At 37.6% G+C, this 25,319-nt stretch overlaps 1 protein-coding gene across 3 annotated transcripts; it reads right to left on the bottom strand.

The window, feature by feature from the left end:
* Positions 1–155: 155 nt before the first annotated feature.
* ist1 (IST1 factor associated with ESCRT-III) lies at positions 156–25,266 on the bottom strand. 3 transcript variants are annotated; one of them, XM_043706725.2, is made up of 10 exons: positions 25,182–25,266; positions 23,676–23,779; positions 21,659–21,839; positions 19,938–20,025; positions 15,312–15,395; positions 14,429–14,539; positions 9,952–10,131; positions 7,927–8,034; positions 2,705–2,756; positions 156–2,589 (listed from the first exon to the last, which is right to left on the bottom strand). In XM_043706725.2, exons 2-10 carry the CDS (start codon positions 23,761–23,763, stop codon positions 2,378–2,380), a joined length of 1,104 nt encoding a protein of 367 aa, XP_043562660.2. In that variant the 5' UTR covers positions 23,764–23,779; positions 25,182–25,266; the 3' UTR covers positions 156–2,377. The 3 variants fall into 3 exon arrangements, with proteins under 3 accessions (XP_043562660.2, XP_043562659.2, XP_043562662.2); XM_043706724.2 differs by lacking the exon at positions 19,938–20,025 and adding an exon at positions 20,090–20,177 and having other exon boundaries at positions 25,182–25,258; XM_043706727.2 differs by lacking the exons at positions 19,938–20,025; positions 25,182–25,266 and adding exons at positions 20,090–20,177; positions 25,005–25,131.
* Between the last annotated feature and the right edge of the window lie 53 nt (positions 25,267–25,319).

The raw sequence follows: 25,319 nt of genomic DNA, 5'->3' as shown, positions 1-25,319 counted from the left end.
TTTTAAACAAACTAACAGATGGATAATAGTCTATTATCAGCTGTACAAGTAGGTTGTGCTAATATACAATCTTACATAGTAAATATCCACATTAAACTGATAGGTACCAAACATTCTAGATGCTACCCGAATTAACAGAACTTCAACCAGAGAAACCCTTTAAAGTTGTTTTATTTAGCAATGTTTAAACATAAAGAATATCAAGTACACCAAGATTGCATACATTTTTGTAAAGGACCCCAATTTGACAAATAAGGCTTTCAAAACATCGTTTAATTATGAGCAGAAGAATGGAAAATCAACACATTACAAGGTGAAAATTTAAGATCAATCTGCATTGAAAGTATAGTTATGATGATTTATAACAATGCATTACTTCCACTAAAAGGTTATTCCTAATCCATTAATAACTTGGACTACCAGATGATTACTGGCCAGACTTGCTGTTTGAAAGCTATTTTGACTGTGTCCAGCCCTCATGTACATTGAGATATCAATCCTCGGTGCATGTATGTGTAAATCAACTTTGCAAAATCATAACTATTTCACATGTCCCAGGAATGAGTTCATTACTATTGTTGCTGTATCTAGTTTGTTTGGTAGCTAATGTAAACCACTTTAATTATATGATAAAATGTATAAGTTAAACAATATTCAATCACTTCAAATTTTTAGAACATTTACAGTTTTGCTCCATTAAAAGCTTATTAATGACAATGTAGAAACAGATGCAGGAAACTATGAAGCTCAGGCCACTGGTCTGCCTTTTTATCATTTATCCTGTTTTATACACACACACACACACACACACACACACACAGGTGCACTCACCTGTCATTACAGACCATGCAAGGTTCTGTTGTAGCGTTCACCTACATTCTCCAGATTGTAAATTTTGTGATTACAGGAACTTGGAGACATAGCAGCTACTCAAAAAGACTGCTTGTGGCATTTGGGAGGAAGAGATGTATTTTATCCCATTTTGTCTCAAATAATTTCACTGTATCACACACCTTGTCCACCAAAAGCATAGGTCAGTGACTCGAAGAATTATTGCCTTAGTTATGGGCTCTCAAAAAAAGTTACTCTAGTTTTCCACTAACCCCTTCAGACATCAGCCCAATCAAAAGGGTAAGGGGCTCAATTTACATCTCTGACTGAATGCTCCAGTCTTGGATACTTCTGATTGGAGCAAAGGACTGATCAGCAAGTAAAGATTTGAAGTCCATTGGTACTGGAAGACAACAGCAAAGGTACTGCACCATAGAATCCATCCATCCTTTTGGCTGTACAGTGAAGCAAGATGTATTCTACAACAAAACGGTTAGACGACTACTTTATGCTAACAATCTTGAGAAAAGAATTTTACATACTCAATATATGGAATCCAACGTGCACACAAAAACTCACCGATTTGATTGTTCCATTTTCTGTTGGTATTTAAGCCATATATAAGCAATGCATATGTCATTGTTAAAAATAAGATGAAATTCCCACAGCATTGAAGGGACTTGGGAGTAAGCTATTGTTTAAGATTTTAGTCATCACCATCCCCCAACTACCTAGATCATAATTTTAAAACTGCAACATAAAAGTTCAATTTTTTTAGCTTTCTATTGAAAGTAAACTGTTTTAGCAGCTTCAATTGGAATGCTCTTAAAGTTGACATGTAGACATCTTCCAAGCATTCTTGGTAATCACTAATAAGTATACCAAGCATACCAGTTGCTACACTAGAAGTTCAAAAATTTTATTCTAACATGAATGAATCATGACAAGTTACAGATGCTTTATTACAGATGAGTTTTAAATTAGATTTTAAATAACATAGGAATTTTCCATCTGTGAATAGGAAGGTGTATGTTACTTTTTTTGGAATACACAAGATACTTGACCAATGATTGTTTGAAAACAATTTACCCTTTTACCAAATGTTACTGACAATTTTGTCAAGGCAGCTATTTCCCTTACATTAGTCTCAAATCACATGCAATCTCACTATGTAACATACTGTTTATTCTTTCAACTCCACCTGTCATCCCTGATTATTTGGAGCATTGAGAAAGAAAATTAGATTCAAATTAGAATATTCATGAGCCAAAACTGGATTTGAATCCATGTTCAACCATTAACCCTATGTTTTGCCAGAATTCCCTTCCCCATAAATATAACCAGGGACAGGATTAGAGTATTGTCTGAAAGTACAGTATACCAACTATCAAGAGAAATTCAAATAATATTTTAAGGGAGGAGTGTTAATATACCAGCATACATAGCATCTGGTTCATTATAAAGCCTTACAGTTTCTTGTAGAGATAAACCAGTGAATTTAGAATTGCTCCATGAAAATTAAAGTACAACATTCTTAATCAGTAAACTAAGTTTTCTTCTTCAAGTCCTCAAATCTACGTGACAGATCATCAAAATCAATATCTTCTGAAGCTGTGGAAGTGCCACCAATAGATGCTGTTGGTAGGGTATCAGGCACAGAAGGCAATTCAGGTATTGTCACGTTATCATAAACAAAGTTGCTTGAAGTAGAAGCAGGTCCTGGCAACTGTCGAGGTGCCGGTATTGGGACAGAAGGACCTACACAATATAAATAATAAAAAAAATTGATGCAGTGCAGTGTCACATCAGCTAACATAAAATCACCAAAAACATTTTCAAAGTATACAAATAGATCAAATCTGTATTGACTTACCAGGAAGCTTGGGAGAAGGCAAACAAGTGTCAGTACTCCTAACATCATCTATCTGTTAAACAATATCAATTATCAGTAATACAATCAAGTCAACTTAACGATAGAAATGTCACTATGCAAGCTGTTAGATAGTAAGAGAAGCATTTGCTTATTGGAAGGTTTTGGCCAACATTAATCCAAAAAAAGGTCAATTTCAAACCAGGTATGTCACTCGAGGATCTGGAATATGCTGTTCATGATAAGTAAGTCTAGATTGTTGCGTTGGATTCTGTTAGAAGCATTTATTAAAATCAAGTAGACTTGATAATCAAATATCCATGACAAGCTATCTATAGTATTTCATGGCAACGGCTGAAATATAATGACCTGAATTAAATATTCACTAACAGAAGCTGGAAGCATTTCCCACTCAACTCCATATTATCCTTGAAATTGATGCCCAGCACACAGGATGATTTCATTCAGGTAAGCAGTGAGTTACAGATTTGGCAAACTTCACACTGTTGATGGTTAAGCACTAGAGGTAATTCCTGTAATGAGGGATCCAAAACCTGTCTCTCCAAGTACACCTCCTGCCTACTGAACAGCTGATCCTTCAATCATCTTCATTAAACATGATATTTGCTGATACAGTTAGTACTTCTATATGAAAACATAAGAAATACAACAGCAGAATATTTTCAAAAGATGAGAGACTAATCAAATATTGTTTTGCAGAGGGATTACTGAGTGTCCTTGTATCATAGGGAGTCAGCCTACAGGCACACAATAATTAGGAAGACAAATAACAAACAATGTCCTTTGTTAGACTGAGGCTCAAATACAACAGCAAGCACAATTTGCTGCAATTCGACATGGCTTTGGTTACAGCATCCCTCAACTGGTGTGCAGTTTTTGTCCTTTTATACAAAGAAGGATATTCTTGACAGAGGGAGTGCAACAAAGGTTCACCAGCTTGATTCCTGAGACTATAGGGCTCTCTTATGCAGAGAGATTGAGCAGAATGGACCTTTGTCCTTTCAGATTTAGAAAGGAGGTGAAGTGTTTGAAATATTTGTTTGCTTTTGTTCATTATTGAAATATTTTCTCTGTTTGGGCATGTACATCTTTCTAAAACATTTACCATAATTCCCCATATCAAAACTCTCTAAAGATCTTTGGCCCTCTCTGCTCTTCTAAAAATGTAGAGATTTAGACCTGTACCATGCTTTCCATTTCACCTTTCCTCCCTGAAGCCTTTGTCAAATGTTTCAAAGCCTCTTCAAAATATCCTACTACAAATAAACTTGCAGCCATTTCTCTTTAAACATTTTGAAAGATTCAGTGCTAGGGTTTTCTCCTCCTGTGAGCTTTGGATTTTTTCTATATTAAAAGGTCCCAATCAAACACGTTGTTAGAAAGTCGACATTAACTCATGAAAGAAAGCAATGTTATTTGCATCAATTCAAACTCCCTGAAAACAGTAATTGCATAGAATTGCACAATGTACAACACACAAATAGGTATTCAGCCCAACTAGTCAGTCAATGGCAGTGATTAGGCTCCTCAATGGTTTCTTTTCTACTTCATCTAACCATAGCTTTGACTTTACACAAGGAAACCTTTTATTTCTTGATCATGTTAATATTAATGGGCTTTTCAAAAGAAAAATGAGGCAAGCTTGTTAGTGAAATAATCTCCCCACCCCTGAGGCTCCCAGCCTCATTCCTGATGAAGGGCTTTTGCCCAAAACATCGATTTTCCTGCTCCTTGATGCTGTCTAATTTGCTGTGCTTTTCCAGCACCAGACTCTCAAGTCTAATCTCCAGCATCTGCAGTCCTCGCTTTCGTCTACATTTATGCATGCCAGTATCCTGGCCACGGGTCCCAGAAAAATTTAGGCAGATTTTGGGATGTGACAGCAAAGTGGTATTGTCACTGGAATAATACTAGAGAAACCCACATAATGTTCTGCGGCTCTGGTTCAAATTCCACCACACAGCACATAGTGGAATTCAAATTAAATGAAAATCTGGAATTAAAAGTCTAATGCTAACCATGAAACCTTTGCAGGCTGTCAAAATGAATCTGATTCACCAACGTCCTTGAAGGAAGCAAAAATGTCACCTTTGCCTGGTCTGGCCTACATGTAGTGCAATGTACTAGGCTATTCACTATCCTCTGGACTGGCTGAACAAGTTACTTAGTTGCTTCAACCACTAAAAAATCTCAAAACTGGAATGATATTGGATAGACAACCTTACATCAGTGAAGGCATTAGAAACAACAATGGCAAACTCAGGCCCATTATCTGCAAAGTCCTCTTTACTAACATCTGGGCTAGAGCTAACATTGGGAGAGCTGTCTCAGATGAGTCATGCAAAAGCCTGACAATGTCATACTCAGAGCCTTACCTTATACACAAAGCCCCAGACAATGCCATCACTATTCCTGGGAATGTCCTGTGCCACAGACAGGACAGACCTAGTGGGGATAACGGTAGAATGGCATTGAGTGAGGGAGTTGCCCTGGGAGTCCTTGATATTGATTCTGACCCTATGAAATCGCAAGGTATTAGGTCAAACATGGACAAGGAAACCTCCTATTGATTCCCAGAAACCACACCCTCTCAGCTGATATATTAGTACTCCTCCACGTTGAACATCGTTTAGAGAAAGCACTGACAGTGGCAAGGAGAGAGAATGTACTCTGGGTGGGAGATTTCAATATCTATCACCATTACTGCTAAACTGGTCAAGTCTTGAATGACATAACTGTTAGACTATGTCTGTGGTAGTAGATGGGAAAACGAATAAGAAGGAAAAACATCATTGACCTCACCCTCACCAACCTGCTTTCTGCAGATGCATCTATCCATGACAATTTGGCAAGGGTGACCACTCCCCAATTTGTGTGAAGACGAAGTCCAATCTTCACATTGTGCAGCTGCTTAGGTGGGTAGACTTCAAATATATCTAGCAACTCAACACTGAGAATCCATGAGGCACTGTGGACCATCAGCAGTAGCAAATTTGTAGACCTTGTAAAATTTATAGAATAAGTAACCTCAAGGACTGCCATATTTCCCACTTTACCAATACAATCAAGCCAGGAGGTCAACAACCATTTCAAAGAAGAGTGCAAGGGGGAATGCCAGGAGCAGCACCAGGCATATCTAAAATTAACATGCCCAACTTGGTGAAGCTACAATAAATTTTTTAAAATTCTTGTGTATGAAACAGCATAAGCAGCAATGAGAGAGCTAAGTGAGTGCACAACTAACAGATCGAATCTAAACTCTGTAAAACTGCTACATCCAGTCATGAATGTGGTGTACAACTAAAAATATGTTGGAGGAAAAGGTTCCACAAACATCCCCATTCTCAATGATGGGGAAACGCAGGTCAAAAGACAAGGTTGAAACTGTTCCTCAATCTTTAGCCATAAAAGTTGAGTGGGAGATCCATCTCGTTCTCCTTTCACGGCCCACAGCATTACAGTCTCCAGTCTTCAACCAATTCAATTCACTCCGATTAACTTCAAGATATAATCAGAGGTACTGGATACTGCAAAGGCAATGGGACCAGACAATAAATCGGCAACAATTCTGAAGTTTGTGCTCCATAACTTGCATAATTCCTAAACAAGCAGTTCCAGTACAGTTACAACTCTGTCATTTACACACCAACGTGGGCAACTATCACTAAAAGCAGCCCAAATCTAACCTGGCCAATTATCAACCTATTAATCTACTTTCAATCATAGTACAACGATGGTGTCACCAACAGTGCTACCACTTAGAACGCATACTGCACTGATGTTCAGCTTGGGTGCTGCCAGGGGCACCCAGCTCATGACCTTATTATACGCTTAGTTCAAATATAGACAAAAGAGCTGAACTCCAGAGGCATGGGGTGAGTGGTTGCATTCGCCATTAAGATCATAGTTAATCAAGTGTGCTATCAAGAAGCTGGAATACTGGAATCAAAGGGAAGCAGGGAGAAATAGATCTGCTGGCTAGTCATATCTTGCACAAAAGATAATGATTTTGGTTGTTGTAGATCAGTCATCTCAGCTCCAGGACATCTTTATAGGAATTCCTCAAGGTAGTATACTCAGCCCAACCATTTTCAGCTATTTAACTGTTAGCCAAACTGTGATAAACTTAGTCTTAATTTTACTTATGATGTATGACTTCGGTCATTAACGGAGGTGCCACGATAGGTTGACTTAAAACTTTTCACTATATTTTTCATGTAAAAGTACACATGACAATAAGTTTCTATTCGATGCTATTTCATCAATGGCCTTTCCTCTATAATGTCAAAAGTGGGAATGTTCACTGATGATTGCACAATATTCACCATTCACAACTCAGGTACTAAAGCAATCTATGCCCAAATGCAGCAAGACCTGAGCTGACAAGTGGGAAGTGACATTTGTGTCATACATGTGCTAAACAACGATCATCTCCAATAAGAGACAACCGAACTATCATCCATTCAATGGCACTACTGTTGCTGAATCCTTCACCATCAACATCCTGAGAGCTATTATTAACCAGAAATTGAACTTGAGTAGCTATATAAATACAGTGGCGACAAGAGCAGAGCAGAAACTAAGAACCGACAGCAAGCATCGTGCCTAACTCTCTAAAGCCTGTTCATCATCTACAAAGCACAAGTCAGGAGAGTGATAGAATTCTCCCCACTTGCTTGGATGAGTTCAGCTCCAACAAACCCTCAAAAAGCTCAATCCCATCCAGGACGAAAACAGTTGACTTGATAAGCATTACATCCACAAACATCTAATCCCTCCACCAATAACATTCAAAGCAGCAGTGTCTACAAGACACACTCAGGAAATTCACCAAGATTCTTTAGACAGCATACATTTAAAATTTCAAACAATTAGAACCTGAAGAGATGGGACTCCACACTAATTTCCAGTGCTGAAAAAGGTCGTTTGGTAGTACAGTAGAGGTTTTAGGGGACCCATGGAATACTGTGAAAAAAAATCGATACTTTGGATGTTCTTATAGTTTACATTCCTTAAAACATAAGAGTAGGAATAGTGACTCTAACATTAAGCACAATTGAGCATAGCTTTGGGCAATGGTGTTAATACTATTAGTGCATGGCTGAAAGCATTGAAAGAACAATTGAAACATCTTTCCTGATTATCCATTCTCCCCAGTTGCCATATTCAGGTCTTGCTGCTGCAAAAGAACCTCAGCAACTTACAGATTCATATGTTGGTGGTTGTGTTGGTATTGGGGGTGGGTTACCCCCCATGTTAGGTGGCTGGAAGTTGTTGAATGGCTGGTAAGTGTCCACTGGTAGATTGTTATCCTAGATGAAATTAAAAAAAGACAAGATTCAATCCAATACAATGTCAAGCATATCACACCACCCATTGCAACTTTGATGATCAAGTCTATGAGCATCTACACTATCAAATCAGCAGGATTATGTAACTTGGCTTTATCAATTCTTGTTCACTGTATGTTAACCAGCTTGGTTGGGAGCCATTATTTTCCATACCTTCTCCCCACACCCACAAAAGGAGTAAATTAGGGATGTGCAATCTCAACTCATCAGTGCCATCCAAAACCATTAATTCGGATCACAGAATACATCTGAATCAGAAGGCATGTTCAATGCTACAATACACATTTCACTAGGAATTTCCAGCACCTCAAATTGGATTGTTTATAATTGCTTCATACCTTGGTCATGTCAGAGATACACACCATACAATTACCAATTAATTGACCCCTTACACAACTGACCGCACAGAATGAGATTTTACTAATATACTCCGTGTTCCACCTCCATTTCAGAGACATGTTGGGAATTTAAGAGATCGAATATGATCAATCACACTCTTTTCAAATGGTTAACCTCACTGGAGAACTGAAGCATTTACTCCACTAAATATTGTTGTTTTTAATATATTGCAGATTATGGATTAGCAAGTGAACCAGTGAACGGATATACTTGATACATTGAAAATTAAATATGTAATTTCATATAAAGAGTGTCAATCATCATGTCAAAATTTAGCAAGCAATAAAAAAAAGTCTAGTTGAAGCAAAAGAATACATACTATCCTTTGCCTATGGAAAAGATGCCATTCAAGCAACGTTTGTTTAAAGAATTTAGAGGAGAAAGTGAGGTCTGCAGATGCTGGAGATCAGAGCATAAGCCATTCCTGAAGAAGGGCTTATGCCCGAAACGTCGATTCTCCTGTTCCCTGGATGCTGCCTGACCTGCTGCGCTTTTCCAGCAACACATTTTCAGTAAAGAATTTAGAACCTACACTTTAAACTAGAAGTTTCAGAAATAAGCAGATTATTACATGCACCAGAAAAAAATAACCCTTAACAATACGGATTTCAACTAGATTTGATTAACAGCCAACTAACTTTTCATAGACCCTTTCAGAAGTTATTTTAACCAATAACCCATCCCAAGTATATACGCCCAAACTAAAAAAAAACCAATACAACTGTAACTGGTTTAGAATCACAAAGGCAGTATTCAAGTTAGCAAAATAAAGTGCTGAAGAAACTCTGCAAGTCTAGTAACACCTGCAGAGACAGGAACAGACTCCTATTGAAACTTAGTTTTTAAGATCTCCAGCATCCACAGTATTTTGCTTTTATGATTTAAGTTGTACTCTGCATTCTATACATGATTCTATTCATGATCCACACTCTCCTGTCAAGCCTCCAGTCTTCATTTCATTTTATCCAAACTTCTGCTGTCCCCATCCAATCCTACAGCATTCCAATAATCTATTACCCATGTTTTTCAGCATCACATTGGCTCCCACAGCCTGATATGATAAATATAAAATTTTAATCTTTGTGATTAAATTCCTTCATTGCTTTCTCTTTCTCAACTGAAAAAAAAACCTCAGACCATTTAGTTCCTTTTGCATTCCACTCCCACTTTTCCCCACCAGTTTGCTTCATAACTGCCATCAGTTGTCTCAAACTACAGTGTGGAATTTCTTCTTTACAGCCTTTGCTTCTCCTGTTCCATGTTTAGGTCTCTAAATCTCTCCTGTTTGACAAAGCTTTTAACCTAATACTTTCTGTGCGCATCTCACCAATTATTTTTGTCTGATTATATTTCTGTGAAGGGCTCTTAGGATTCTTTTTTTTCTAAAGGATATGAAGTAAGTCAAAGTTGTTTCTTTGGGCAGAACTGAATAAAATTGGACACAGTATTAGAGAGCAAACTGTTTACGAAAATACTTACTGGCCCTTTCCTTGGTGGGTATGAAAATGGTACAGATGGTGTTGGCATTGGCATATGCATTGGCATACTGTCTACAGTAGGTGCTGTAAATCCTCCACCACCTCCCCCTCCAGGGCCACCCTTTTTATCACCATTATCCACATCAATCAAATCTGCTTCCACTCCAACTGGGACTTCACCCTAGACGTAATAACCAAATATTTCAAATCATGAAAAATATAATTGTATTACATAACAAAGTACTAAATATTCCAAAAATACTTACCCACAAGACCCAAAAAAATTACAATGTATGTTGTATTGGAACTTGCCATTGAAACACTCATGCAATGGGAAGGATGTACTAGGGATATCAAGGATGAAAAACTGGTATAGAACATAGAAAAATACAGCGCAGTACAGGCCCTTTGGCCCTCGATGTTGCTCCAATCCAAGCCCACCTAACCTACACTAGCCTACTATCCTCTATATGCCTATCCCAATGCCTGTTTAAATGCCCATAAAGAGGGAGAGTCCACCACTGCTACTGGCAGGGCATTCCATGAACTCACGACTCGCTGAGTAAAGAATCTACCCCTAACATCTGTCCTATACCTACCACCCCTTAATTTAAAGCTATGCCCCCTCGTAATAGCTGACTCCATACTGTTCTTTAAAACAACAGTAAGATAATATTTAACAGAAAGGTTTTGATAAAGTGAATAGTAAGAAACTGATAGAAGTGTCAGTAACCAAAGGACAAAGATTGAAAAGAATTAGAAGAGCCTCAGGAAGAGAAGTGGGCGGCACGGTGGCACAGTGGTTAGCACTGCTGCCTCACAGCGCCAGAGACCCGGGTTCAGTTCCCGCCTCAGGCGACTGACTGTGTGGAGTTTGCACGTTCTCCCCGTGTCTGCGTGGGTTTCCTCCGGGTGCTCCGGTTTCCTCCCACAGTCCAAAGATGTGCAGGGTCAGGTGAACTGGCCATGTGTTAGGTATGGGGTAAATGTAGGGGTATGGGGTGGGTTTCGCTCCGGCGGGTCGGTGTGGACTTGTTGGGCCGAAGGGCCTGTTTCCACACTGTAATGTAATCTAATCTAATGTAATCTAAAAAAAGAGAAATCAGGAGCTTTTTTGTTTAAACACACGAGTTATGATTTAGATTGCAATGCTTAAAACAGCTTCAAAAAGGGAGTGGGGTAAAAGATTAGGAATGGGCAGTGAATACTGGCCCAATCAGTAAAGCCACATCCTCAATGAGTAAAAATTAAAAATATGCTGATAAATATTAAGAAAATGAAGGTCTATGGGAAAGAGCAGGGGAGTAGAACTAATTGGATTTTTTTTTCAAAGTGCCTGCATACTAGTGTATATTTCTAAATAATCAACTTGCAGAGAGCTTCCAATCTCAACTATAACTTCCAAGCATAGACTTTGCTAAAATGAATACTCATTTCATTGCCACAGCAGTTAGAAGACAACCTTCATTTTATAGTGTTATAATTTAAAACCATTAGCTTATTCTTCAACTCTATGATTTACTGAAAAAAAATCAGCAAATTCAGAACTTAATAAATGCACAAGATCAATAGCATCATCTGGATATGGAAGGTTGTGTCAGTTGTTCTAAATCTTATATAAATACTGTGCAAATGATCAGACTTAAAGATAGGAAGGGTTGAGGGGGATATGGGCCAAGTGCTGGCAAATAGGACTAGATTAATTTAGGATATCTGGTCAGCATGGACGAGTTGAACTGAAGGGTGTGTTTCCGTTCTGTACATCGATGACTCTATGATCATTAGACATGATGAAGCAATTTTAATGTGTGGAGAATTTGCTTAATAAGGAGGTAAACTGGGAGGGACATTGTAAAGAATAGTATCATTCACAGGCAAAATCACCTGGTGTACAGTACACACTTTTGGTTAAAGCAGCATAAACCTGGCTCAGAAGCAGCACAAGAAAGATTCAATACACTGCCTCTTGGAATGGGGGACTGTGTCAAAGGCAAACTGAATAGACTCAGCCTATATTTTTCCAGAAATTAGAAGAAAGAGTCGCACAGTGATCTCACCGAAACACAAAATTCTCAAAGAGGTTGCTGGGTAGATATTAATAAATCTAGAACTGCAAACCACAATCTCAGAATAAGAGATTAGAGTCAGAGAGTCAGAGATGTACTGCACAAAAACAGACCCTTTGGTCCAACTCGCCCATGCTGACCAGATATCCTAAATAAATCTAGTCCCATTTGTCAGCATTTGGCCCATATCACTTTAAACCTTTCCTATTCATGTATCCATCTAAATGCCTTCTAAATGTTGTAATTGTACCAGCTTCCACTATTTCCTCTGGCAGCTCGTTCCATAAATGAAAAACCCTCCACATGAAAATGTTGCCCCTTAGGTCCCCCTTAAGTCTTTCCTCTCTCACCTTTAAGCTCTGCCCTTTAGTTTTGGACTCTCCTAAGCTGGAAAGACCTTGTCTATTTACCCTATCCATGCCCCTCATGATTTTATAAACCTCTATAAGCTCACCCCTCAGCATCAGACGCTCCAGGGAAAATAGCCCCAGCCTATTCAGCCTCTCCCGATAGCTCAAGCCCTCCAATTCTAGAAACATCCTTGGAAATCTTTCCTGCACCCATTCAAGTATAACAACATCTTTCCTATAGCAGACAGACCAGAACTGCATCAGAATTAGCTATTTAGGACCAAGATTAAGAGAAATGTTTTCACAATGTGTTATCAATCTTTGTAATTTGCTGTGGACACAAATAGGTAGGTAAACCATTTAGCCCCTATTCTGTCATTTAGTAAGACCACAGCTGATCTGTAAACTACTTTTGCCTCTAAATATCCTTGTATAATAATTCCCAAATTTAATATATGCAATTGAAAAACTGTCACCTGCAGAGGAAAGTTCAATCTTACCCCATCAGTTGCATATTAAAGTGATCCTGATTTCATTTCTGAATGATCTGGTTCTACCCTTTATACAGTGATCCTTGTCACAAAGCCCCATCTAGGAAATAAAGGTTTTTCAATATCCACTCTATCTGCTGCCCAGAATAAATGGAAAAGGTCATCAATCACCCCTTAACCTTATAAGTTTCAAGGAATACAACACTACCTCTCCTTGCATTTAACTCGAAGCCCAGTTACATTCAGGCAAACTTGTGTGGCACTCTTTTCAAAACCAACATATCCCTTCCTTGATACCAAGCACTATTCAAAATACTCCAGGTATGGCCTAAACAGAACTTTGCATAACTTTTAACTGTAGTTATTCAGGTCACCTAGATACAAATTCCAGCATTCAATTATCCTTTTTTGTTTATTTTCTGCATGTGTGCATGCCATTTCATAAATCTGTGCACCCGATTCCCATGTTTCTTTGGACTTCATTGTTACTAGTTAACCATCACTTAAAGTATCCTGATCTATTGTTTTTAAATCAAAAATGGATAACACATCTTTGCTTACACTGAAATCCATTTGCCAGGGTTTTATTCATTCATTTAATCTAACAATTTATCTTTGAATTTAATGCTTTCACCTACAGGGCTTACAAGGTCACTTAGCTTTATGCCATTTGCAAATGTAGGTGAGAGTTTCTATCCTATCATCTAAGCTATTAATAAATATGGTGATTAGTTGAGACATCAACACAAATCCTTGCAGATCACCACTAACCTCATACTGCCAGTTAGGGTGCTTGTCCATTATCTTTATTCCATCACCTACATGCAGCCAAATTCCTAACAAAGTCAATAATGTCATGAGTTTCAAAGTTAGCATATAATATTTTAAGGAACTAAAGAATGCTTACAGCACAGGCAGTAGTCATTCAGTTTAAGACGTATCTCACCAAGATCAATCCAGCTAATGTCACTCCCCTATCCATTTCTCAGTAGTTGGCAATTTTCTCTCTTCTTGTACTTACTCAATTCTCTTGGAGAATAAAAGATTTGATAGACTCCACCACCCTCTCAGCAGCACTCTCTCAACCATAGCTATTCCCTGTATTAAAAGCTTGTTCTCCATGGGTTTTTTTGGCTCTTTTGCCAATCACATTAAATCTGTGTTCTTTGGTTCTTGATTCAAGAGGCAAGTCCGTAAAAGTAACATGCATAGACATTCTCACTCCTTCAGTTAGCTTGTCAAAAACTTCAAATCAGTTTCAGTACGCATGACCCATTTTTAACAAATCCATGTTAATTTTCTTTGATCAGGAGAATGTCTTTCAGTTATTAAGCAGGACATATTGATGACATTGAAAGCAAGGTTTACAGCTGAGAATGACATCATATGAAATGTTTTTAACCTAAATAAATAATTACTCAGTTGAACTTCATTTCAAAACAAACTACACTACATTCTTGATAGGATTACCCACTCTTGCAACTATTAATAAACTGTACAACTTGTGACTTGGAGCAACAATTCAGATTGTACCTTAGAACCGTTGTAGATGGAACTGTCTTTGTACATACCATGACAACAGCATCAGGCTCATATGGAACATTATAGTTCTTTGCTATCTCGATTAAGTATCTCTCCACAAGGATTTTAGGTGGTGCCTCAACACTTAGTTTGAGCATTAGCTGAAAAGGAATTCAAATCAATGAGAAAAACATGCAAAAAGGTGAAATCTTGGGAATTCCAAGTAACTATCACAGCAGTTTGTAAATGAATAATACAATACAAAATTAATATTGCTAGATTAGTGAAAGCTATCAAATAATCAGAATTTCTGTATGAACAAATTCATAATAGGCTAACTTTAACTGTACACTTTTAAAACATAACCACGTTGTAAGGAAAAATACTGATGAATCAGGAGAATCTAAACCCTGCTAAGCATCAATACCAGATTGAAATACTTAATTTTAAATGGTAGATTGAGAAAATTGCAGTGCTTCTCAATTTCAGAAGATTTCAGAGAGCAAACATTTATGCATTTTAAACCAAAAATAGTCAGTCAACCTAAAGAAATAAATAAATCTTGGAATGGCTAATACAGTATCTGAAAATTTTATTCATTAAATTTTCTTTATTCATATTTTAGTAACATAAGAAAACCATATGTTTATACAGAAGGGGCAAGTTTGATGGGATAAATCAACTTCTTTAGTTATTCTTATCATTGTAGTAATTTCTAATACCTAAGTGTTGGGGCATAATTATATTCACCGATCCATAGAACAAAGGCTATTGGCAAACTGCTGAATGTTGCATCATCTAACTTTGAGGGCTACAGCTTTTTTAAACTTTGCAGTAAGCATTCACTTTGTCAAAATTTGTTGTTTTGTAATGAAATGGTAGTGACGCTCCTTTGAGCAAAGTATTTTATAAAAAAAATTAGTTTGCATTTACCCTCTCATTCACAGTCCCTATTTGATTTGTTCTGCAAAGTTTTCCATACTCTTTGCTGTACTTGGCACACAGCTGATCTGAGACCTACAAAGAAAGAAAATATTATCAAATGTTGTTAAGTAGATTCAAGTCTCAGAAATCCTAAAAGGGAAAGTAAGAAAAACTTAATCACCTGGAGGACTCAAAATACGAAGCAAATGGCAGCATTTTAGTATTGCTTGGTTAAAGTTTGTTTTAATGGGAATCGTGGAATACTGGGCATAAAACAATGTAACTGAAAACTTGTCTGTTAATAACAAAGAATCATTATAATGTAAACAAAAGATAGACTTGCAGGGAATTACATGGTTTATTTGTATCTTTCTTCACTGAAGTATAGAATAATGAGGGGAAGATTGTATATTATATTCTATATATATACATTCCTGAAGGGCTTATGCCCGAAACGTTGATTCTCCAGCTCCTTGGATGCTGCCTGACCTGCTGCGCTTTTCCAGCAACACATTTTTCAGCTCTGATCTCCAGCATCTGCAGTCCTCACTTTCTCCTATATATATTCTATAACATTCTAACAGGACCAGACAGGATAAATGCAGGAAGGAAGTTCCTGATAACTGGGGAGTCCAGAACTAAAGGTCACAGTCTAACGGTACAGAGATGAAGTAGAAAAATTTCATCACCTGGGGAGTGGTAAGCCTATGGAATTCTCTGCAGTAGAAAGCAGTTCAAGACAAAACATTGATTGTTTATAAGAAGGAGCTAGATATAATTCTTACAGCTAAAGGGATCAAAGCATAGTGAACTGAAATGGATGGTCAGCCACGATCATATTGAATGGCAGAGCAGGCTTGAAGGGCTGAATGGCCTACACCTGCTTTTATTTGCTATGTTTCTAATAAAAGGCGTGATGATGGACAGGTAATCCCTAACATTTTAATAATTATTACATAGTTTACAATACATTTACATTATTTTGAGGCACAAAAAGATAGCAGAAAAGGTGATTCAAACATAGCACGAGAAATTAAAGATTATAAAGATTATTAGAGGCTTATAAAGTCACTAAAAAGTAATAAGCTGAAAGCTTGAAGCATTTTAGAATTCAACAGAGGGGGACCAAGAAGTTGATAAAGGAAGAGAAAATAGATATGAAAGTGAACTTGTGAGAAACGTGAAGACTAAAAACAAAAACAAAAAAAGCTGGAGAAACTCAGAGGTCTGGCAGCAACTTATTGAGGAAAAGCATCAAAATTCAACAACACCATATTCCTTTGATAAATACAGGTTGATTCAGCCAATTCCAACCATTATTTTCTGATTGTTCACTTAAAACATCCTTTCTGATAGTTTCTAACATTTTGCTTGCTAATGATGTTAAGCAAATAGTTCTGCCACTTCAGTGTTGCTATGGAATTTTGATACAATTGTTATGAAGATGTGTGTGTACTTTAAGAGAGCTAAAAGCAGAACTACCAGACACAGCACCAACTGTTCTCAGTAAGGCAACAATGTAACCTTTGCTTGAGCAACTCTATTAGCTCGTTGCCAGGAGACAACACAAATTTGAATTCGGCCAATCAATTTAAATTATACTCTGAAAAATATCAAACTCCAATCCAGTTTGAATGGAGTATATTGACAATTTTAAAAACCAATGACACGATCCGATGTTTTGGGGATATAAGATCAGGGAAAATTGAACAATTGAGAGGAGAACTGACAAGCCCAGCATGTAAATAAACTGCCTAAAAAAATAGCCCCTAAAAAAGGTACCTTTTCGATCAGTAACCCGTGACGCAGAAATTCCTAAGAAGAAGAAAGGAAGATACACGAAGATCTGAATAGAAGAACAAAAGCTGTCTGGTTTTGTAATTCTTAATTGGGAGTTTTATCAGACTAGTATAGAAGGGATGGTAAAAGATAGGTTAGAGGAAGGAATTGTAAATAGTGGTTAGTTAATTATTCTCTGTTATACTTTAAGAAAAAAGTTGTTAATTTTTACTTTAAATAGTTCTTGGCCACTCAATTTTTTACAGATTACTGCAGCGGATAAATCTTTTCTGTGTTGCTGGTTTTAAATTTAGCAGGAGGGTTTACCCTATGTAACACAATAAACAAGGGTCGGACTTCCACAATTAATGATAGGGTCTTGGGTAGTGTTGTAGACCAAAGGGACCCAGAGTCGCAGGTATATAATTCTTTGAAGTTTGCATCACATATAGTCAGGGTGATCAAAAAAGCATTTGACGCACTTGCCTTCATTGCTCAGTCCTTTGAGAATAAGAGTTGAGAAGTCATTTTGATGTTCTACAGGACATCGGTGAGGTCTCTTCTGGCATATTGTGTCCACTTCTGGCCACCAGTTACAGGAAGGATATTATCAAGTTAGAGAGGGCTCAGAAGAGATTTAACAGGATGTTGCCAGGTATGAAAGGTTTAAGTTATAAAGAAAGGCTGGATAGACTAGGACATTTTTCACTGGAGTGCCGGAGGTTGACAGACTATCTGGTGGAAATTTATAAAATAATGATAGGTATAGATAGAATTAATGGTTGTTGTCCTTTCCCTGGGGTGAGGGATTTCAAGACCATGGACACATTTTCAAGGTGAGAGAAAAGAGATTTTAAAAAGACATGAGGGGCAAATGTTTATACACGGAGTGTGGTTCGCATTTGAATAGATACATGAATAGGAAAGGTTTGGAGGGATATGGGCCAGGAGCAGGCAGGTAGGCAGGACTAGTTTAGTTTGGGATTACGTTAAGTATGGACTGGTTGGACTGAAGGATCTGTTTCCGTGCTGTATGACTCGATGACTTAGCTATGTAGATCATCAGGTCCAGGGAATGTATCAACTTTCAGTCCCATTAATTTCTTCGCTACTGTTTTTTTAAAAAACTGATCCCAATTTGTTCATATAGTAATTGGTTAGTATGCGAATCACAATTCATAAATCATGAAAATCTATATATATAAAATATGAAAATGAGTAGTACTTATACAAAAAGTTTTACAGAAATTAATGAGAAACAATAGCAATAATGGTCAAGATCCATTAAAGAAAGAAAATACACAAAATGTTTGGAGCATTATTAAAAATAATGAGATTCCTTTGCTTAAAATAATCACAGCATGCTAAATTTAATTTCGGGGTTTAATCGCATTTTTTTTGAATGAATGAATTAGAAGTACTGTTCTCTATGCTACAAATTTACCCTTGCCAGACTATTTACTCGTCATCTTTAAAGATCAAATTGAGGAAGAAAAATGATACATGGTTAAAAAAACCAGCAGTGATAAACAGATCAAAAATTAAAGGTAGAAAAGTCCAGTGTAATATTTTGGAAAAATGTAATCTATTCTACAATTCTACTCCTATTTTTCATGTGTAGAATCAAACATGGTAACGTATTTCAATAATAATAACTTATTAACATTTTGCAAAAATTACAATCACTTCCAGTTGGAAAGTTTATGTATGGCTAACATAAACCTGCAGCACCTTTACTAGTGATTACAAGATTAGATTAGATTCCCTACAGTGTGAAAACAGGCCCTTTGGCTCAGCCAGTCCACACCGACCCTCCAAAAAGTAACCCACCCAGACCCATTTCCCTCTGACTAATGCACCTAACACTATGGGCAATTTAGCATGGCCAATTCACCTGACCTGCACATCTTTGGACTGTGGGAGGAAACCGGAGCACCCGGAGGAAACACGTGCAAACACTGAGAATGTGCAAACTCCACACAGACAGTCACCAGAGGCTGGAATCAAACCTGGGACCTTGGTGCTGTGAGGCAGCAGTGCTAACCACTGAACTACCGCGCCACCCCAAACAGTAAACATAACCACTAACATCTCAAATTTAAGATAATTTGGGCAATCTAAGAAGTCATCTAAAAATATACTTAAAGAGCATTCTTCTGCCAATAGATTTTCCTCAACCAAAATACAGGTATTTGTTCAGTAAATTATACAATTTATTCAATGATCATATGCCAAGGTCCCTTGCTCACTGAACCATGGATCAGAGTATTAGTACAACAGCCCTAGCTTTGAACCATGCTCCCACTGAGAAGGGCTCCTTGAGCAGACATAGGATTGTTCAATGTGTCTTCGTAACCCTCAAATTCTAGAATTTCTAATTCTACAAGTAAAGCTAATAATAAACTTAACTCAAGGTATAAAATCGAATATCAAAATTCAAAAAGAATTAGAAACAGAAGTGGTTTCTTAGTCTGCCTTGATGTCAGATTGGTAAATATAATGAAAAGTACAGAACTTGTCTTTTCCACTTAAGGCAAGTAAGAAAAAGGTTACAATTGCAAACAGATTAGGATATAACAATAACTGCATTCAGTTGGCTACACAAGTGAATCTAGGGAAGCTCAATCATTCACACACATCACTTTTGAGCTAAAAAGGAAAACAAAATAACATCACAAATACTTTATACTACACAAATTCCATGAAAAGAAACTCAAGTATTTTCTATGCTCTACTTACAGTCACTGACAACTTAACACTAGCACCTCACTGCAAACGTGGACATGCAGAACACGTGCAAAACAGCAGCAGGATATTGCAGCCTGGCTACCTCCACCACCAATCTCTGCTACTTACTATTTTCAATTCTCCTACTTCAGAATGAAACCTTGGGGCAGCCCAGATTAATGAAGAAACTGCCTCTGCCAGGCCTGGGTCCAGATCCCTGAATGAAAAGGGGCAGATGGAAACCACAACTCATCAGTAGTCAACTTTAAAAGATTACTTACAACTCTCAATTCAGCAACTTCATTCTGAAGACGTGGAGCAGCCCAAATCAGAGTGGAAATAGATTCACTGAGGCCTGTGTCAAGTTCCCTACATGTATACAGAAGGAAAAAGGTAGATTACAAATAAAACATATCCTTTTGCAAAAGATTCCTCACTTTATTTAACTTTAGCGGTGCTTCAACAACCCTTTGTTTTAAAAAAGTTAGTTGCTGACCTACACTTGAAAATCAAACTGAAAAATCACCTTGAGGTTTTGTTTTCTCAATGCAGTTTGTTCTGATGTAATGCAATTGTTCTGTTCCTGTGTGATCCCCCATTATAAGAAAATCGCGTAAGAGCAGCACCATTTAAACCAATGAGATCAGAATTGTCTTTTGGCCAATACAGATAGAAAAGTTTATGCTCTACAAATAATGGTCTAAATTCTTCAATCACATTATAGCCAATTCCATTGAAGAAATGTGCATTGTAGTTGAACCAACTAAGAAATGCACACACATTTCCAGAAGGGATATACCCACTACTCAAACCAGAGTCACCTAGTTTGGAAAATGCAATGCTCAGCTCCTAATCTCAAATATTCATGTTACAGCAGTTAGGACTGCTTATAAACAAGGTCAGAGTTGGGCAAGTTACGTACTGGGGAACAGCTTGCAAAGTTTCAAGTGGGAAGAACCCGAAACAAACTGACGTATTTACTCTTCCAGGAACTTTTACTGAGCTAGACTGCCTGGTCAGTTATTACTAACAACCTGGAATACTAACCTAACTGGTTAAAATATTGGATATCTGAGTTTGCTATAAACAACTAACCCAGTTTACCTTCCCTTACCCCAATAGCTAGTTCAACAACTACTCACCACACCTCCATTCCCCCATTGCTAAAATTCCAAAACCAAGTATTCAATAGCTAGTTGCCAGACAAGTGACAAGCACACATTCGATCCTGTTCTCAATGGTTATAAGTAGAACAAATTTTACTCTTGCCAGAAAACTCAACTTCGAACCCTAACAGAGTACTGCTTTGAATCAGCAAATAAAGGATAGTGGTAAATAAAAATATGCAACTAAGTGCAATACAAATCTATCAGCTTAACATTATACACAATTTTGTGAACCGATGTGATAATTCTAGTATTCATACATATTGAGGTAATAAATATGTGCTTCACAGAAAAAGTTGATACCATGAGTAAATACCATAAAGTATTCCATTGTTAAACTCAGTTATACTGGGCCTTTGTAATCATTAGGAATTAACACAAAAATAAATAATCTATCCCAAGACATGAACACAGTAACTATTGTTAGTATCGAGATTTTCAGAGAGGTGGCTAACAATTGTATGGTTTTGGCAGAATATAAATGTCAGCAACAATTCAGCAAACATTCTATTACAAATTTAAAACTAGCATCAAGTGACTTTTCACTTTTCAGTCAAAAGCAGCACTTCAATACTTTGTTGATCAGCCACATATGACATAAGACTAGTGGATAAACAGTATGCACAACCAAAAGTCTGCATGCTTATTGCAATAATACAACTTTGTGTCATAGTTGCTACATACTTCATTGATTGGATCATGCCAAAGCGTGCAAGCAACAAATCACAGTACAGTTCCAGAATTTCCATTGCTTCCACCAAGTAATCCTCTCGAATGATGTGCTCAACACGGATTCGGGCCCTTTCATCTTTTCCAGCTGCAAGATAATCTGCAATTTCCTTCCTGGCTTTCTGTGCTAACTCAGCTGTAAGAAATCAAATAATAACAAATGGTGCAATGTTTTTCAAAATTCAGCTTTTAATTAAACATGTAATATTTTACATTACAAGTAATTGAACTACAAATACAGTACCAGAACTGGAAAGTAAAAATTCATTACACATCAGCAGTTTCAGTAGATCACAACAAATGAGTCAATGTTTGAATCTTTCCAACATCAAGGCCGATTTAAGCACAGCAGAAACTATGAGCCACCCAGGTTGGTGTAATTTGTCGACATTTTGAAATAAAAAAAAACCCAATACTAATTCATACTAAAATCAATGGTTACAGGTCACCAACCTGAACAAGATACCTCCATTACCTCCACTAGCTATTTCCTGTCCATCAGCCAATTCTCTATCCTTGCCACTCTCTTCAATCATTGAATTAGATATTCCACATGATTTTAACAATCTGATGACTTGTATTCTAATAGAATCCCATGATTTGGTAATGAAATCATAAAATCATATCAGGCAGTATACATATTAGTAATTCTTATGGAAAAATTTTCATCAACTTCCCATCTGTTCTATAAAAACCTTGATCTTATCAATAAAATAGCTAGATCAACTAAAATTCTAAATCTTTTGCTAGATACATGGTTTAATATGACTCCAAGATTAGGAACCTTGCTGCAAGTAATTCATCTCCTGACTCTAAAACCACAAGTCAGAAGTGTGATGGAATATTCCCCAGTTGCTTGGTTGAATGGAGCTCTAACAACATCATCCAAGACAAAACAGCCTGCTTGATCAGGACCACATCCACAAATATTCAGTGCCTCCAGACTCAATAGAAAACAGCATGCCCCATCTATATGATGCACTGCAGAAATTCACCAAGGCTCCTTCGACAGCATTCCTAAAATCACAATCTCCTCAAAGTACAAGGGTAACAGATATAGATGAACATCACTCCTTGTAAATTTTCCCCCACGCTATTTACTGTCCAGATTTGGAAAGAGTATATATAAAGAGTATATATTTGGAAAGAGTATATGTTGCTGGGTCAAATTCCTGAAACTCCCTCCCTAATGGCATTGTGGGTGTACCTACACCAAATGGACTGCAGCCATTCAAGGCTCACCACCAGCTTCAAGGGCAGACAATAACTTAGGGGCAGACAATAATTGCTGGCCCAGCAAGCAATACCCACATTCCATGAGTGAATTGTAAAAATCTATACACATTGCATTTCAGATGAATCTGTAACTATTCCAAATTTTCCAAGAACATATTCTGATAATACCATAGGACATCGGTTAGTTCCTGTCCTCATGGAGCATTGTATCTTCAGAGTGAATTCCCTCTTCTTCCATCCCCAAAAGTTTTTCAGTAACACAGAATTCCCTCACTGCAGCACAGTCATTTGATAAGCTGACAAATGCTATGACTTCTAGCTTGGTTCCTGTGTGGACATGTCTTGAACTCCTGTACATTTTCTTGGCAACATATATGGCCTGCTGATCCTATATGCTGATGTAAGGTGAATAAAGCATACGCTGATTAGATTAGATTCCCTACAGTATGGGAACAGACCTCTGAGGAGTAACCCATTCCTAATAAGTATAGATTTGTTCACAGAAAAGGAAATGTTAATTTGTTTAGAATTAAACATGAATCTTAGTGCCAAAAAAGATGCGGTTGCTTTATATGCCAAGTCTATTTATAAATCATGATCTAAAGTGGATCATAGTGGTCTAACTCCAATATATACAGGAAATACTTCATGAATTAGCTATTGAGACCACATGAATAATAACAATTAACTATATCAAGCAGGAAATCATTAATTATTTCACACAAAAAGTACTTACTTTTCTTTTTCTCCAATAGCTTGAGCCTGTTGATAACAAGCCGTAAGTTGACCCGCAACCGTTCAGGTCTAAATCCTGATCGCAGCATAACTGGACTTTGAAACCTGAAATAACATTGTTTTAAAAATTCTGCAGAGTAAACTCAAAGAAACCAACAAAAGACAGAAAATGTTTCAGCTAGGTTTTAATATTGATGCCACTTCTAAATAATAATTAGCTATGCCAGCTAGCAACACAACACTTGCTTTGGTTTTATCCTTCCATCTCTTTGCTAGTTCAACTTATCAATGAATTCCGTCCTAGTATATTATTTTTTCCAGGAGAAAGTGAGGTCTGCAGATGCTGGAGATCAGAGATGGAAATGTGTTGCTGAAGAAGGGCTAATGCCCGAAACGTCGATTCTCCTGTTCCCTAGATGCTGCCTGACCTGCTGCGCTTTTCCAGCAACACATTTCCATCTATTATTTTTTCCAGTCTTATCCAAACCGATCTTTGAAAAAATGTTCAGAACCAATAACTCAGAGTGAATGTCACTTTCCTCTGATTATTACTTTTCTGTAAATCCCTCTCCAAATCTCTTAATCATTAACAATCTTCTCAAAACGATTTATTTCATTAAACTGAAATAGCCTCTCCTAATTTATTTTTGGGATGGTGTCCACATTTCTTATGCCCATCCATAAGATGCCTTGCTAAGTATTTTCATGCTTAAATTAAACAATATTCTCTTGCATTGAAATCACAAAATTAAAATAAGACCATTTAACCCAACCAGTGTTTATCCTTCAAGAGCAGTTGTGCTTATCTCATGTGCCTGTCATTTGTTCCCTTCAACCATCTAATCTATTCTATAGTGTGAAGTTTGTTTCCACCAATTCTGCAGTGATAATTTTAATCACCTGATCTCATATCCCAACCCAGAAGATAGTCTTTCCCAATTCATTTACAAAACTCTACTAAGCCCTTTCCAGTTTCAATGGAAATAATCCCAGCATCTGGTCTCAGTTCTCCATCCCAAGCATCAAGTGGGTTTTGGACCCTGCAAGCGTTACGCCAAAAATTAAGTCTGATCTGAGAGGCAATACTGATCCAAACAATATTGCTTTTAATTCCAGTTGAAGGAGCATCAACCAAAAAAAAGTTTTAACAACAACCCTTAACGCCGACAAAAAGAATGTAAAGTTTCTCAGCTCGATCAGAGTCAACGTGAAAGCCAGGCTCACACATTTCAAACTTGATCACAGGAGCGAGGTAAAAAAAACCATCAGCTAAACTGGATCCAATCCTCAAACTTTATTTACAAGACACAGGCTTCAGTAAGTTATTTACTTTAGGCCTTAAGAGCCCCTTGAGTATGGGAACACGGAAGTGAGTTGAGGGATGGTCAGAAACCACACTTGGAGAAGTGTCTGGGGCTCGGCTGGACGGGGTCTGGGACGGGGGCAGGCAGCAGGGCCTGGTGCAGCAAGCGAGAGTCCCACTCCATTCCCCCTCACTCTCACTCACCTAACGACCCTCACAATACACCACCGACAGAGCCTCCGTCACGTTTCCGGTCACCTGATGGTATCTCGATGACGTCGGCGGTCACCTGGTGTGTTTCGGTGACGTCGGTGGTCGCCTGACGTCCCCACCTCGACGCCG

The sequence above is a fragment of the Chiloscyllium plagiosum genome, unplaced genomic scaffold (assembly GCF_037043375.1).
Source record: "Chiloscyllium plagiosum isolate Xiang-an unplaced genomic scaffold, Cpla_swu_hap1 HiC_scaffold_17, whole genome shotgun sequence".
In the NCBI taxonomy this organism is placed as follows: domain Eukaryota; kingdom Metazoa; phylum Chordata; class Chondrichthyes; order Orectolobiformes; family Hemiscylliidae; genus Chiloscyllium; species Chiloscyllium plagiosum.
This window is presented reverse-complemented; position numbering and strand designations above follow the sequence as displayed.